The 15,805-nt window shown below is 40.3% G+C and overlaps 2 protein-coding genes across 2 annotated transcripts; both read right to left on the reverse strand.

Annotated features, from left to right (window-relative positions):
• Positions 1–5,381: 5,381 nt before the first annotated feature.
• On the reverse strand, positions 5,382–6,367 carry LOC149024427 (transcription factor bHLH162-like). Its single transcript, XM_089142943.1, has 3 exons — positions 6,138–6,367; positions 5,643–5,972; positions 5,382–5,561 (listed from the first exon to the last, which is right to left on the reverse strand). The coding sequence occupies exons 1-3, from the start codon at positions 6,267–6,269 to the stop codon at positions 5,484–5,486; spliced, it is 540 nt and encodes a 179-aa protein (XP_088999069.1). The 5' UTR covers positions 6,270–6,367; the 3' UTR covers positions 5,382–5,483.
• Positions 6,368–14,154: 7,787 nt separating this feature from the next.
• On the reverse strand, positions 14,155–14,848 carry LOC149024428 (transcription factor bHLH162-like). Its single transcript, XM_089143477.1, has 3 exons — positions 14,712–14,848; positions 14,311–14,635; positions 14,155–14,229 (listed from the first exon to the last, which is right to left on the reverse strand). The coding sequence occupies exons 1-3, from the start codon at positions 14,846–14,848 to the stop codon at positions 14,155–14,157; spliced, it is 537 nt and encodes a 178-aa protein (XP_088999603.1).
• Positions 14,849–15,805: the final 957 nt, after the last annotated feature.

Below are 15,805 nucleotides of genomic sequence, written 5' to 3' on the forward strand. Positions count from 1 at the left end.
CTCTTTGAGGGAGATCACTTCTTCCTCATGCTTTCTTTGCAGCTCCTCGGCAGCTGCAGTCAGCCGGTCTATCTCAGAATTGGCTTTGGCCAAATTCTCTTCACAGGTCTGCAGCAAGGAGCTATTGCGGCCAACCCGGCTCAATGCTTCCATGTGTTGATAGAAGCTCAACACAGCATTCCTGGGAAGGCGGAAATTATCATAAGAAGTCATAAGAAATTGTGAAAAAATAAGTAAGCAAGAAGACCGGTACCTTATGGATTGACTAACAAGGGCAACGTCATCCAGGGTTTCAAATTCCTAGCGATCAGAAGGAACAAGACTGAGGGAGCTCCACTCTACAGCTTTCTCAGGGTCCTGAGTCACCCTGTCGGTCAACTTTAGGGTCCATTGAGGGGTGAAGACCTCCTCACAATCCGCAGAATTTTTGGATTTTTTGTGGGAGGAAGCATCAACTGTATCATGCCTCCTTTTGGTTCGGGCGGAGGAGGAGACATTAGACCTCTCCACCATTGGCTTCTTCCCTTTACCCGAAGCATCAGCCACGGGCCTGATATTCCTGATACCCCTATAAGAGGGGTCGGGAGAGGGAACAGAAGCCTCTTGATCAACGGTCAAGGCTCTAGGTGATCGTTGCTTGGCTGTCGCAACGGCCCTAGCGGCCTTCACTCGCAGGTTCTCGGGGTTCATTCTTGGAGGCACTGCAAAGAAGAGCAAAAGTCAGAATTGAAGACGTATCACTTCAGTAAAATTAAAAGATGATGGTTAGAAGCTCACAATGAGCCAAGCCCCAGTACTGAAGAATGGAGTTATACTCCACCTCAAGTCCATGTATCTCTTGATACCATGGAATGGATTTGATCTTCCTGACGGCCGCCTCATCTTCTTTGGATAAGGGAAGGCCTCGGTTATTCTCGGAAGAAGAAATGCACCGCCTCCAGACGGTCGGGAAGTTAAGATCTGAGGGAGGCACTCAACAGAAAAAGTATCGTTCGCGCCATCTTTTGTGGTTAGAAGGGCAAGTTCCTTTGACAAGGATGTTGCCCCTCCAGTCAAGTTCAGCCTTATTGCGTTTGGACAGAAAAACCCAACCGGGAGGATGGGAGATAGAAAGAACATGAAAATGTACAAAGAGAGAAAGAGATGGCGTAATGCCAAGTTCAAAACACAAACCCAAGAAGCCGATGATGAGACGCCAGCTATTGGGAAGGAGCATCCCGGGACAAATGTCCCAATGATTCAGAACGGCTGAGAACAAAGGATTAAAAAAGGGAAAGCGAACCCCGCTTTCCAGTGCATCTATGTATAGAGAAAATTCACCCGAAAGGGTTGAATCAACCCTCTCATCAGGATGGGGAGCCCTAACCTGATAAGAGGAAGGAAAATCAAAATCTTGGATGGCTGAAAGAAGGGTTTCCTCCTTGTAAATGGAGGGAACAGAGCCAGGTCCGCCATCGGACCTGGAAGTTTGAGGCTGCCTAGAAGACTCGGCAGTTACCCTAGAAGTCTTGGAAGATCCAGACTCAGGGAGGACAGAAGGAGTTTCGGTTTTTCTCTCTAAACCTTTTTGAGAAACTTCAGCAAACTCGCGGCAGAGGACAGTTAGGGTTTTGTTATCATTATCCGACTGTTCGGAAGGAGGAGAAGCAAAAGCTTCATTACCACTACTATTACTAACACTGGATACAAGAGAAACCCTATTATCCGCCATTACTTGTTTCAGTAAGGTACAAAAAGAAAAAGACCCGTAAACTTACTGATTCAGTGAAGCAAAAGCTTGAGAGCAGGAAGGCGCGAAGCAGACGACAAAGGTTCAAATTCCGGACAGGAAGAATGAAACCTACGAAGACAACGAACCGCTTTTAAAAGTACCCGCACGAGTGTTCAGGAATCTGAACGATCGAGATTGATTCAAAATCAACGATCGAGATTAGAAGACGTTTTGAAAGTTTGAACGCACGAATCCGAAATAGGCGTTCGGAAACTGTCGCTTGGATTAAGTGAGCCACGATAGATCGACTGCAAGGAGACACGTGGCCTTACCCTCACAACGCTCGAGGAAAAGTGACCACCGCATTAAATGTGATATGACATTTAATGGAACACGCAGAGACTATTGCCTGACAAAGAACCCAGTTAAAAACCAAGCCCTCGGGATCGACCGAACGCTTGGTCTGGGGGGCTCGTGATATGGAGAAAATATGATCGGACCGGGTTCATACCTGGTTCGACTCTCTACCCCGGTCGAGACAGAGGGAATCGACTCGCTCCCGAGCGAACTGGATCCAGAAGATGGCTTGCTGAGGAAGAAAACTTATTCAACTACAAGCACAACCTAATTCAACTTATGAATTAGGTTAATTACCCTAATGATGGCAGACTCAAATTGACGGCTGCGGCTAATCATTATTGAAGGGATAATCATCGCATAACCTAAAGGTTATCTCAGGAGTCCTCTACTAGTCCAAACTAGTAGAAGTCTATCGCTCAACGGATCTAACTGTTAAGATCCAACGACTACCCAAAGAAGGCTCAAGTGCATCCAACGAAGGAGATTCAAAGGTACACTCTATATAAACCTCACTATCATACGAGGTGAGGGGGGACACAGACTGAGACTCAGACTCAGATTCAGATACATACTGATAGACGTAAACTATCAGAGGCTTACGATCTAGATCACCTTTCCCAGTTCTTTATTCCTTAGCTCTGTGCTTCTAGCAGAGCCGTTTGTGATTAAGTTCATCAACTGACTTAGCCTTCGGAGGTGGACTCCCGACCCCCGCGGTCGGGCCACATCTAACGCTTTCGTTTTGCAGGTCATCACGGGGAGATCTAAGGGCTGAGCAGATTTTGGACGCATCAGTATGCTAAGGTGGTTGAGATCTCAATTGGAAGTATTATCTCTTTGGAGGTAATGGAAATCCATAAATAAATATTATTTATAACAAGTCCAAAATTTTCACATTTTTTTCACCAAAAAAATAAAATTTCACTTTTTAATTATTGGTCATTAAAAAAAAAAACAACTTTTCTGTCATCAAAATAGTTGTTTAGGAAAATTTTTGATTATACCTTTTGAGGTTTATTGAAGTATGAAAATAGTGTCTCAGTTTTATAAAATTACACATGTACTTCAAAGTCAAAAACATCTATGGAATTGGCTTAGATGGTCAATTTCTTATGATGAGGGCATTTTTCTTAAAAGTTTCAAACCGTTTAGGTAATCAATTTTAATCACTTAGATGGTCACTTTATATGATTGGTGAGAAGTATGAAATATGGTTAACCCCAATTTTGCTAAACCAGCATAGAAAATCTGAACCGGTTTACTATACATGTTTTTGCTGACTTCTGTACCAAAGTGGACAAATGGCACATAATAAGTGTGCTAGAATCGTTACCATACAATCCCTAAATTTATCAGTTGAAAATTTTCAACAAAGAAGGAACCTTATGAGTAGGAACAACAACAATTTAGAAAACTGAAAGTTTAATTAAGTAAAACAAAAAATTAATTTCAGCTCAAGAGAAGTAGAGCAAGTAGCTAAGGTTACAAAATATGTCATTTTATATTTCTTTCTATTTGACTTAATTTTAATTATTGACTATATATTTGAATGGAAGTCTAAATACCTTCCCTTGGTTACTTTGGATTTCAAATTTATGATTAAGATGTATATATATGTTGCTAAGTGATACGGAGAAATTATGATCAAACCGGGTTCATACTTGGTTCGACCCTCGACCCCGGTCGAGACAGAGGGAACCGACTCGCTCCCGAGCGAACCTGATCCAGAAGATGGCTTGCTGAAGAAGAAAACTTATTCAGCTACAAGCACGCCCTAATCCTACTTATGGATTAGGGTAATTACCCTAATGATGGCAGACTCAAATTGACAGCTGCGGCTAATCATTATCGAAGGGATAATCATCGCATAACCTAAAGGGTTATCTCAGGAGTCCTCTACTAGTCCAAACTAGTAAAAGTCTATTGCTCAACGGATCTAACTGTTATGATCCAACGACTACCCGAAGAAGGCTCAAGTGCATCCAACGAAGTAGATTCGAAGGTACACTCTATATAAACCTCACTACCATACAAGGTGAGGGGATCGAAAACACACAATCTGAGACTCATGTTCAGATATATACTGATAGACGTAAACTATCAGCGGCTTACGATCTAGACCACTTTTCCCAGTTCTTCATTCCTTAGCTCTGTGCTTCTAGCAGAGCCGTTTGTGATTAAGTTCATCAACTGACTTAGCCTTCGGAGATAGACTCCCGACCCCCGCGGTCGGGCCATATCTGACGCTTTCGTTTTGCAGGTCATCACGAGGAGATCTAAGGGCTGAGCAGATTTTGGACGCATCATTAAGTGACAAATAATGATTTAGCATAGGGACACCTACAAAGACCCATGTCAAAAATAAAACTCCAATCCTTCAAATTATGTTTTGACTACGTCAAATAGTCAAAGTCATCTTAATGGAATTTACATAAGTGATATGATGTATCCAAATAAAGTGAAAGGCACTTCTCAGGAAGCACTATTAGATTTTGTTAGCTCCAACTAAAATGATTTCTACTATTTGAAGCCGTTTATATTTTTTTGGGTCTTGTTTCAATCATGTGAGGTCCCTCTCCTTTGTCCAAAGTCCCTTTTCACCTCAAGTCCCCTCTCCCTTCTCCAAGGTCCTTTTCACTTTTAAAATTTGGATGGATGGCAACAAATTAAATGTCATCAGAAAGGGAGTGATTCGAATATTTTTTTTATGTTCAATTTTGACCCACGCGGTTGAAAATTTTGAGTTATTATCCGAGTTATGCCGGTGGAACTTAAGAGTCTATTAACCGCATTCAATTGAGCTGTCAAAAGTTTCGAAAAAACCACTTCTTGGCTTTCGAATTTATGTAATTCAGATCTCAATGTTTGTAACAGCTCTCTAGAGCTTAATGAATATGTTATTTACTGAAAAAAATTTGTGAGAGCAAGGACCGTTGATCAACTAACTTTTCATGCTTAGGATAGCCGGGTAGAAGATAGTGAAGCTTTCATCTTTCCCATACCTAGAGGTGACAAAAATCGAGAACGGGAGGATAATAGCTTTCAAAAACTATTTGTTATGATAAAGTAATTCAAGATTAAGGCTTGTGAATCTGTATTACATGCCCAGTGCACAAGGTTCTTATTTGGTAGGATTATGCTGTAAGTATGCAGCCTTAACCCTACTTCATGGAGAGGCTACTTCCCAACTCAAAGCTACGATCCCTGAATTGCAATCGAGATAAATAAGCTGTGATATGTCAAGCCCAGCCAGAATGCTTGAAAGCTACATGCTTGTTTAATCCAAGTGGAGGGAGATATTAAAGTTCAATTCATTTTTCTTCTTCTTGTTACTATTATCAGAAAGTAAAATATGTAAAAATAACACAGCACAGATGGTAAGATTTTGTGAACAGTCACTCCATTCTTATTATCAGCAAAAAGTGTTGACAAACTCCTTCAGTCTCTGGCATAAACTTGCAGTGTCCACTCCTATTCTAGAGCTAGTGGCCTTCAAATATCAAACAAAACCCATCAATCTTATGATAAAACTAACTAAGAAGAAGCCCACAAATAGAAAGAGATTGATTACCTGAGAATGAATAATATAGAAAACCTTGTCACCCATCGCAGAGAGGCTAGCATTGACAACTTCTGCTCCTTGTGTTATGATACTAATTACTTCACTCAACATCAAGTCCTTCATTCCAGTAATCAAAGTTATCTCCAGGCTCTGATCCATATCCCTTAGTTCAAGTATTGGCAAGTTTGACCCAACTATCATTCTGGCTCTCACATCCTTGTTGATCCCATAGATATTCATGGCTTGCTTCTTCCTTTCTTTTAGATTTTCCACTCTCTGCTTCAGTTCCTTTATATATCTTGCTGCGTGGTCCAATCGATCTTGCTGCGATGATTTTTCCTTTAAAAATGAGCTTCAATCAGTTAACATAAAACTACGAGAGAGAGAGAGAGAGAGAGAGAGAGAGAGAGAGAGAGAGAGAGAGAGAGAGAGAGAGAGAGAGAGAGAGAGAGAGAGAGAGAGAGAGAGAGAGAGAGAGAGAGAGAGAGAGAGAGAGAGAGAGACCTTAGTGGAGATGTAGTTGAGCGGGATGAGAGAGGCAAGCTTGAATGAAAGGCAATTCATTCGCATTCTTCTGTTTCTTTCAATAATCTTTCGGTCCAGTTTGGTTGACGGATTGGAGTGGTTCTTTATCATTTCCTTTGTCAGGCTTTCTTCTGGTTTTGAGGTTTTGAATGAAAGAAAGCAAGACAACAACAGTGAAACGGAAGAGAAGGAAAGCCCAGATAACTAAAGGAGAGACAAATTAACAAGATCAGAAGAACTCAAGATACAGAGTTGTGTGCGAAGTAGAGAAGCCAGTAATGGTTAGGTTCTTTTAGAAGCCAAGGAGATAAGCAAGTGAGTTATCAGGGTTTAAGCGACAAAACAGAGAGGCTGACGGAGAAACCTAATCGGTCACGGCTTCCCCCTCGAGAAGACTTCTGACTTCATACGAGAGGACTCAAGATTCTATTATGACCACCGATCATACACCTCATCATTCTCTGATTAGCTCCATTTGGCATTTCTGCAATCACCAGTCGCCACCAGAGCACCACGTCATTGCTGATTAGACTTCTATTTATTAATGGGACCTTCCGCTGCTGCTTGTTATCCCATTAATTAGATGTCACTAGTCCGTCCTGATAGTAAATTCTCTATCTTGCCAGCCAGATGCTTCTTTTTTCCTCTGAGACCCTTTCTAACATTTGAACATCCTTTTGTTTTTTTGCACTAGTTGAACATCCGGCATTTGAGGAACGTTTTTTTTTTTTTACAATTTCGACACATTTGAAACAAAGTTAGCAACATTTTTGGTAGTAGTAGACATTGAGAATGAAGTTTCTTTTTTGGTGTCTATCTACCACCGAATACGTTGAATCACCCGCCGAATCAGCATACACATAGGAAGAGGCGACCTCTACATAAGCAAAGCTTACTCTGGTGAATCTAGGGGTGCAAGTTTGGCCTTGGCGGCCTTAACCGGCTAAGCCCGCCTTGAGCCCAAATAGAGCTTGGGCTAAAGATTTTGGCCCTAAGAACGGGTTAAGGCCAAAATATTCCGGCCCTGAACTAGGGCCAAGGGCGGGCCAAGGGCGGGCCTGGGATTACTCTCTGGCTCGCTCAACCCATCCTGGCCCGTCCCTGATTTTGGCCTTGATCTTTGCCTTGATTCTGGCCCTGATTCTAGCCCTAATTTTGGCCTTGATTTTGACCCTGATCTCGACCCTGATCTTGGCCCTGATCTCGGCCCTGATGCTGGCCTTAATTCTGGCCCTGATTCTGGCCCTGATTTTGGCCCGATTCTGACCCTGATATTGGCTCTGAAATTGGCCTTAATCTTGGCATTGATCTAGGCCCATGACTTTGGGCCTGATTTGAGTCTGGACCCTCCACCCATATGGAGAAGAATTAATTATAATCCACATGGGTGAATATTTGACACGTGTCAAATTTTAAAAACATGATCATGTTTTGTAAAAAATTAATAAAAATAAATTATATCTTCATTACCAATGTAGTAAGCATCCACCAAATTTTGGCCTGATCCTGACCCTAGTTTTGGCTCTAGTCTTAATGTTAATTTGATCTTTATCATATATTAGATTTTTATCTTAAGCTTCACATTGATATTGATATAACTATAACTCTCGACTTTGACTTTCTGTCATTTTGATCATATTAGACTATGAGTTCACTTTTTATATTATTTTTAAGATAATTTTTATTTTTTGAACTAAGTCATTTGTTTTTGGACCAAGGCGAGATAATATATTATAAATAATAAAAGCTAGTATATTGAGAATTATCTAACAAATCTACACCCCAACTTCTCATCATGAATATTGACATCTTTCTTTTGCCTCCAATGTGATATTTCAAAAAGAAAAAAAAATTATTAAGGACAGATAGCTATGTTTGTAACTAAAATATAATTTTCTTTAACTAGGAAAAAAATATCAATACTAAATTATTGTTGATTTACTTGTTAACAATTTTTTGAATATGAATTTTTTTTATTGAATAAAGATATCAATGGGAGGGGTTTTCAATTTCCATCACCAAAGTAATATGAGAGGTTTTCAATTTCCATCATCAAAGCAATGAGAGACTTTCAAAGATCAATATAGAATTATGGAGTATGAATTTATTTATGTTTAAAACAACACTATCAACTTATTGACTATTTTATCATTTTGTATGAGCTTGAATCATCTTATATTTCTATGAATTTTATTTTTAGTTTACTTATGATACTTTTATTTTTATTATTATTATTATATATATTTTTTTATGAATTTACATTTGATATTTTAGGTCCAAGGATAGGACCAATTAAGGCTAGGGCCAAGATAGGGTCAATCAGGGCCAAAGGCTAATCAGGGTTAGGGACAGTTAGGGCCAGGGACAAGGCCAATCAGGGCTAGGGACAGGGCCAATCAGGGTCAGGGCCAAGGCCAAGGCCAATTAGGGCAGGAATGGGCTTGGCTTGGCCCTGTAGGGCTTAGGGCCAGGGACAATAGTCATTGGCCCTAAACTAGGGTCAGGGTGGGAATGGACTCAGATTAGAACAAGGGCTGGGCTTGGGATTGCAAAAGCCCGGCCCAGTTGCAGCCCTAGGTGAATCTGCTAGGGCGGATTCACCAGAGGGTCCAAATCAAGTGAATAAGGTTGAAAGAGATAGAACGGAAGGCCTGCTGAGCAATGCAGCAGGAGATCGAAAGCCCTACCTTTAACCGACCCCCCCTCTCGCCCACAGCCCAACCAATTCACAAACGATGACATCGGTTGATCTACCCAAAAGACTAACCTAGGGTTCCTCATCGGTGACCAACCGCTTATTGTCGAGCCCTACTTTTGTCTCTTAGCTTAGCTTGACTGATCGTCCACCATCTACCCATTCCATCTATCATATCAATCAAGTTGATCCGATTCGATTCGCCATTCTGTTCCATTGTGAATGAGAGACGTTTTCGACCAACATCTACTCATATCCAGCTTCGTGTCATTTTTGAACACAGCGATCAACAAGTTGCTCCAGCGGATTCTTACCGGTGAAGATCATGTCATACACGTATAGGCAGATGATCAATATGTCTCCATCTTTGTTCATCTTCGTGTACAGGGCATGCTCAGTGGACACTTAGTAAAGCCATTCTTCTGAAAGTAGTCATCGATCCTTGTCTCGGTCATAGGTTGGTCCAAAGAACGAGAGTCGACTTCCTTAAGGGAGTTCTTCCTCAGTAGCTCAGTGGTAGAGCGGTCGGCTGTTAACTAACTGGTCATGATTGTTTAAGTTTGGATATATATAGATATTGTTGTCTGAAGCAGATAACTAAATTGGTAAACTGGTTCAGACATTGAATTTTCCAAGGTTCTGTTCGGTCAAATTTGGGAATCACCTATATATGGATCCTCCCCAGATCTTTTAGCTATATTTGGAAATACGTGGGATTTGAGACACCAATAAATCTCTACCATCCTCACACATACAATGGTCTCGGGCCCCTTCTTATGATCTGCGAATTGTGGCATTTTGTGGCTTGTCATTGGGGACAAAAAGCCAACAGAACAAACTGTCTGTCCATGGGAATTGAAGGAAACAGATGAGATGTATCTAGAATGTGATACGTTCAAAATCTGCTCAGCCTCTAGATCCTTGAGGAATGACCTGTAAAACAGTGTTCGGTGTGGCCCGACCGTGGGGTCTGGAGGCTACCTTCGAAGGCTAAGTCAGTAATGGAACTGATCACAGAGCTCTGACGAGTAACAAAGCTAAAATTGAGTATAGTAATGGAGGGAAATGATTTAAATACCTCTACTGTGCGTAAATTCCTCATTTATATAGATTTTACCTTCAATTCCCGACTGTTGGATTTGTTCGTGCTTCTTCTTAGTGGCCGTTTGATCTTAGGGTTCGATTTTACCCTTCTTTTGGAGTTGAAGGCGGTTTCCTTCCAAAGCACAATCCATCCTTCACTCTGCGTTAGTGGTAGTTACCAGTTATAACTCAATCACGTATCTCGAATTCTTCAAGGTCACGTTTATCTTCGGAATCGTAGGGTTCCTTCCTCCCTACGTTACTATCCAGTTTGAACTCCGGACCGGTCCCGACCAGATTTACGAATCCGACCTCGGTTAGGCCGTAGTTGCCCGGAGTTAACGATTGAACCAAGAGTAAACCCGTTTCGATATAATTCTTTCCTTATCAGTATGAATGTATCATGCACACACAAAATGCATGACTCGTGAGAGTTCACTTTCAACACAAGTTTCAATTGCTTCGTCGTGCATGCACGAAGAGTAATATTTTGTCACTGAATTGAGAATGTAATTTTAGATGATGAGTGGAATTGGTTAATGCTACAAATTAAAGGCCAAGCTTTCCTCCTCACGAAAGAAAGGGCCTTCCAGATTAGTAGTCAGCCACATTATCGATTACACTCCGTGGAAATATCTTGAAGGTACTTGAAAATATGTAGGAAGAAGCCAAAGAGTAATTTAATGTTATTTATTATTTACAGAAGGCTTTCTACTCTCACTTCAAGTAGAAATGTGAAATTTATTCTCTTTTAATATATGTGAATAAAAAATAGATAAATAAAAAATAAAATTAAGTGATTTTCAGCTCATCCCTACGTGAACCAATTCAAAATTAAATGGTCATCCTATTTTTTTGGTTTTTCGCTAGGTCATTTATTTTAAAGCCAAAAGGACTTTTTTTCTTTTTTTTTTCTTCATCTCGAAAGCGAAAAAAGATGTAAAACAATTGTACATAACCATATAAATTAGGAACCAAATTACTCAACCCAAAACTTAAGTTATATCGAATACACCTGATAAGGGAAGAATTATATCAAGCTGGGTCAACCCTCGGTTCGGCCATTAGCTCCAGTCGAGTGTGGCTCAACCATGATTGGGTCCTGAAATCCGGTCGAGATCGGTCCGAAGTTCCAATCAAACAGCTAAGTGAGAAGGAACCTTGCGGTTATAGAGATAGACATGATCCCAAAGAATTCGGGATATGTAATTGAGCCATAACTGGTAACTACCACAAATACGAAGTGAAGGATCATGCCAAAGAAGGTAACCACATTCATCTCCGAAAAAGGGGTAAAATCCTAAGATCGCGAACGATCATCAGAAGGAGGCACAAACAAATCCAACAATCGGGAAATCAAAGGTAAAATCTATATAAACGAGGAACCTACACACAGTAAAGGTAGCTGAATTGTTTCCCTCCATTATTATACTTAATTCAAACTCTACAACTCATAAGAGCTTTGTGATCAGTTCTATTATTGTCTTACTCTTCGGAGGTGGCCTCCCGACTACACTGTTCAGCAACATCTAACACTATTTTGCAGGTCATTCTCCAGGGATCTAAAGGCTGAGCAGATTTTGGACGCATCATTTGGCATCGTCTGTGGGAAACACTGCAAAAAGCCATGGTTACCAGATCAGCAGCTCTGAGGAACCAGGGTATTCATCCTCCTCCGGGAGGAAATCTCCCTCCAATGGGAAAAGATCTTCCTGAAGGAAGTCATGTTCCTGATGGAGAAATTCACGAGAACGAAGGATTGGCTGAAGGGGAACACCTGAACAACCCGAATAATCTCTAGGAACAAATGAATCAAATGCAGATCCAATTTCTAGAGATGCAGCAGATGCTTTGCACGATGGGCTAGACGTTTGGAAGCTCCCAGGCATCCTAATCTCTATAATCAGGAGGAAGCTCAAGGGCGAGCTCTAAGGGCTAGGATACGACTTTCCCTAGTTCGAGGGCATTCCCCTCAGAGAAATAGACAGAAAACGAAGGCCAAAACTTCAGGCAAGATCGCAAGGAGTTCGGGAAGGTCGACTAGGAGCGAGAAGAACTGAGGAATTACCCAGAAGAGACAAACAACATGATCAGGATTGAGCTCAGGGGAGTCGAACTGGGACTCTTACCAGAATAGAACGAGGGCGCACACACACGCCAAAATCCCAACATTCTGGTTGGGATACGAATAGAGGCTACTTGGGCAGTGCATATTGATCGGGAACTGGCAGATATTAATTTGAAGTTGGGGCAACTCACTAGAGGTAGAAGGATTGACAATATATACTATATTATTAGAAAAACCCCATTCGTGGATGCAATTGCAGGTATGAGTTCCCCCATAACTTCAGACTCCCAACGTTTTCCCCATTTGATAGATCGGAAGATCCAATTGCCCATATAAGTTACTACCAATAGACTATTGTTGTTGCTGGTAATTCGGACCAAATTATGTGTAAAGTGTTCGGGTCATCACTCACAGGGGCAAGATAGAAGTGGTTCTCGAACCTACCTTCGGAGAGAATCGGTGATTTTGAAGAGCTAGCCCGAAAGTTTATTGGTCGATTCGAAAGTGGAATTCAGACCAAGAAAACTAAGGAGACATTGTTCACTGTCGAGCAGGGAAGGAAAAGAACTCCATGAGCGAACTGGTGTCGTCAAAAAAATTAGCTTCTTGCAGGAAAATAGAGAAATAAGGTGGAAGACAAAAGAAAGTTTTATAGAAGATGGTAAATTACTGATTTACCCACACTCATGACCATTAGGAGTCACATGTGTTTTAAACTGATTTTCAGAGTAAAATAAAAAACGTTTGGAGACTTGTTTTCAACTTTTGATTTCTCTCAAACCCTTTTAAATATAAATAAGCTGTATAAATTGTACTAAATATTAACATTTCTATTTATATGAGTAAAAAAAAAAAAAATCATGCCAAAGACTGCCTAAGTAAAATAAAAATTTCAGCTCAAAAGAAGTAGAGCAAGTGGCTAAAGTTACAAAATTTCATTTTATATTTCTTTTTGTTTGGCTTAATTTTAATTATTGACTATAAATGGAAGTTTGAACAACTTCGTTTCATTACGTTGGATTCAGATTTATGATTAAGATGTATATGTGTCGCTTAGTGACAAATAATGAAGTACTTAAGCATTGTGACACCTACAAAGACCAATGTTTGAAAAGCACAATGGAATTTATGTAGACGATATAATATATCCGAATAAAGTGAAAAACACTTCTCGATAAGCATTGTTAGATTTTGTTAGCTCCAACTGAAATGATTTTTACCATTCAAAGCCATTTATAATTTTTTGGCTCTTATTTCAATCATGTGAGGTCCCCTCTCCCTTCTCGAAAGTCCCTTTTCACTTTCAAATTTAGCTGGATAGCTACTAACTAAATATCATCAGGGAGTGTTTCCAATATTTCTATAGTTGATTTTGACTCACGCGGCTGAAATTATCAAGTCATTATCCAAGTTGCGCTGGAACTTGAGATCCTATTAACGACATTCAATTACCTTTAACTAGCCAGAAGCAAGGAACTCCAACTTTGTGACAGATTCCTTGTCTAAGGTTAGGAAAAAACCAATTCTTTTTGTTTAAATTTATGTAATATAAATTCCAACATTTGTATCAGCTCTAGTGCTCAATGAATTTGTTAATTACTGAAAAAAATTAGTGAGGAGCAAGGACTGTTAATTAACTAACTTTTCAAGCTAAGTATAGCTAGAAGATAGTGAAGCTTTCATCTAAAGGTGACAGCAATCAAGAATGGGAGGATAATAGTTTTCCAAATTATTTGTTATGATCACGTAATTCAAGATTATGCATGGCTTGTGAATCTGTATTACATGCCCGGTGCACAAGGTTCTTATTTGGGAGGATTATGAACTAAGTATGCAGCCTTAATCCTACTTCATGGAGAGGCTATTTCCCAACTCAAGGCTATGATCACTGAATTGCAATGGAGGTAAATAAGCTGTGATTCGTCAAGCCGAACCGCACTGCTTGAAAGCTACATGCTTGTTTAATCCAAGTGGAGGGAGATACTAAAGTTTAATTCTTTTTCTTCTTGTTGTTACTGTTATTGTTATCAGAAAGCAAAATATATTATTACCAAAAAAGAGAGAGAGAGAGAGAGAGAGCAAATTATGTAAAATAATTACACAACACAGGTGAAACTATTTTGTGAACAGTCACTCGATTCTTATTATCATCAACAAGTGTTGACAAACTCCTTCAGTCTCTGGCATAAACTTGCAGTGTCCACTCCTATTCTGGAACTAGTGGCCTTCAATGATCAAACCAACCCCATCAATCTTATGATAAAGCTAACTAAGAAGAAGCCCAAACATAAAATGAGATTGATTACCTGAGATTGAATAGTATAGAAAACCTTGTCACCCATCACAGAGAGGCTAGCATTGAAAACTTCTGCTCCTTCTGTGATGATACTAGTTACTTCACTCAACATCAGGTCCTTCTTCATTCTAGTAATCGAAGTTATCTGTAGGCTCTGACCCATATCCCTCAGTTCAAGTATTGACAAGTTTGACCCAACTGTCATTCTGTCTCTTATGTCCTTGTTGATCCCAAGGATGTTCATGGCTTGCTTCTTCCTTTCTTTTAGATTTTCCACTCTCTGCCTCAGTTCCTCCATATAACTTGCTGCGATGATTTTTCCTTTTAAAACAGAGCTTCAATCAGTTAACATAAAACCATGAGAGAGAGAGAGAGAGAGAGAGAGAGAGAGAGAGAGAGAGAGGGAGAAACCTAACCTTCGTGTAGGTGTAGTTGAGAGGGATGAGAGGGGCAAGCTTGAAGGAAAGGCATTTCATTTGCATTCTTCTGTTTCTTTCAATAGTCTTTCGGTCCAGTCTGGATGATGGATTGGAGTGGTTCTTCATCATTTCCTTTGTCATGCTTTCTTCTGGTTTTGAGGTTTTGAATGAAAGAAAGCAAGTCAACAACACTGAAACGGAAGAGAAGGGAAATCCAGATAACAAAAGGAGAGGCAAACAAGATCAGAAGAACCCAAGACACAGGCTTGTGTATTTGTGAAGTAGAGAAGCCAAGAACGGTTAGGATTTTATAGAAGCCGAGGAGATAAGCAAACGATGAAGCAATGTTACCAGGGTTTAAGCCATGAAACAGAGGGAGACATAGAAACATTTTGCTTGGGGGCAGTGCTTATGTGGCACTGCCCAAGCAGTGAATGGTTGGATCTCATTTTTTAAGCCTAAATTAAATCTTCACTGTTGATTATCAGCATGTGCAATAAAAGTCATTTTAAGTAGCTTTGACTCGGTTTAATAGGCTTTAACTCGGACTGTGGGATCATCCAGCTCCAAACAAAAACAAACCATATTACGGTGACTTCAACATTGGATTGATCCACCGTTTTCCCCAAGAGCTCCTGGAAGAAAGAGAATAACTAGTTCTCGGTTTTACGTTGAGAGTAGCTTTCGAAGCCTGGAACTTCTGCAATGAAGTTGGTAAAGAAGCTCCTGGGATGGGAAGTCCAAGAGCTGCTGATTGTTTTGAAAGCCCCTTTCATCTCAACCATTTCTGATAAAGTTGTGGCTTGATGATACTGGTTTGGTTGGTTCATGCACCCATTACCAAAGCAGGGGAAGTTTCCTCCTTTGAAAGGCTTCATAGGTTTCCCATTCTATGGACACAACCCAGACATTGTATCGTAGTTACCATTTTTTAACATCACCATCCAATATTGCCATGGGTGAGCAACAGCATCTGCAACTTCAGACAAAGAACCCAGATAGATATCTTTTAGATCTGGATTTTTCAGAGCATTCGAACTCAAACCCGAGAATTGTTTTCCAACACCCAGTTTGTTTGGAGCTTTG

Source organism: Hakea prostrata, chromosome 2, assembly GCF_041222555.1.
Source record: "Hakea prostrata isolate BN-2017 chromosome 2, UWA_Hpros_2, whole genome shotgun sequence".
In the NCBI taxonomy this organism is placed as follows: domain Eukaryota; kingdom Viridiplantae; phylum Streptophyta; class Magnoliopsida; order Proteales; family Proteaceae; genus Hakea; species Hakea prostrata.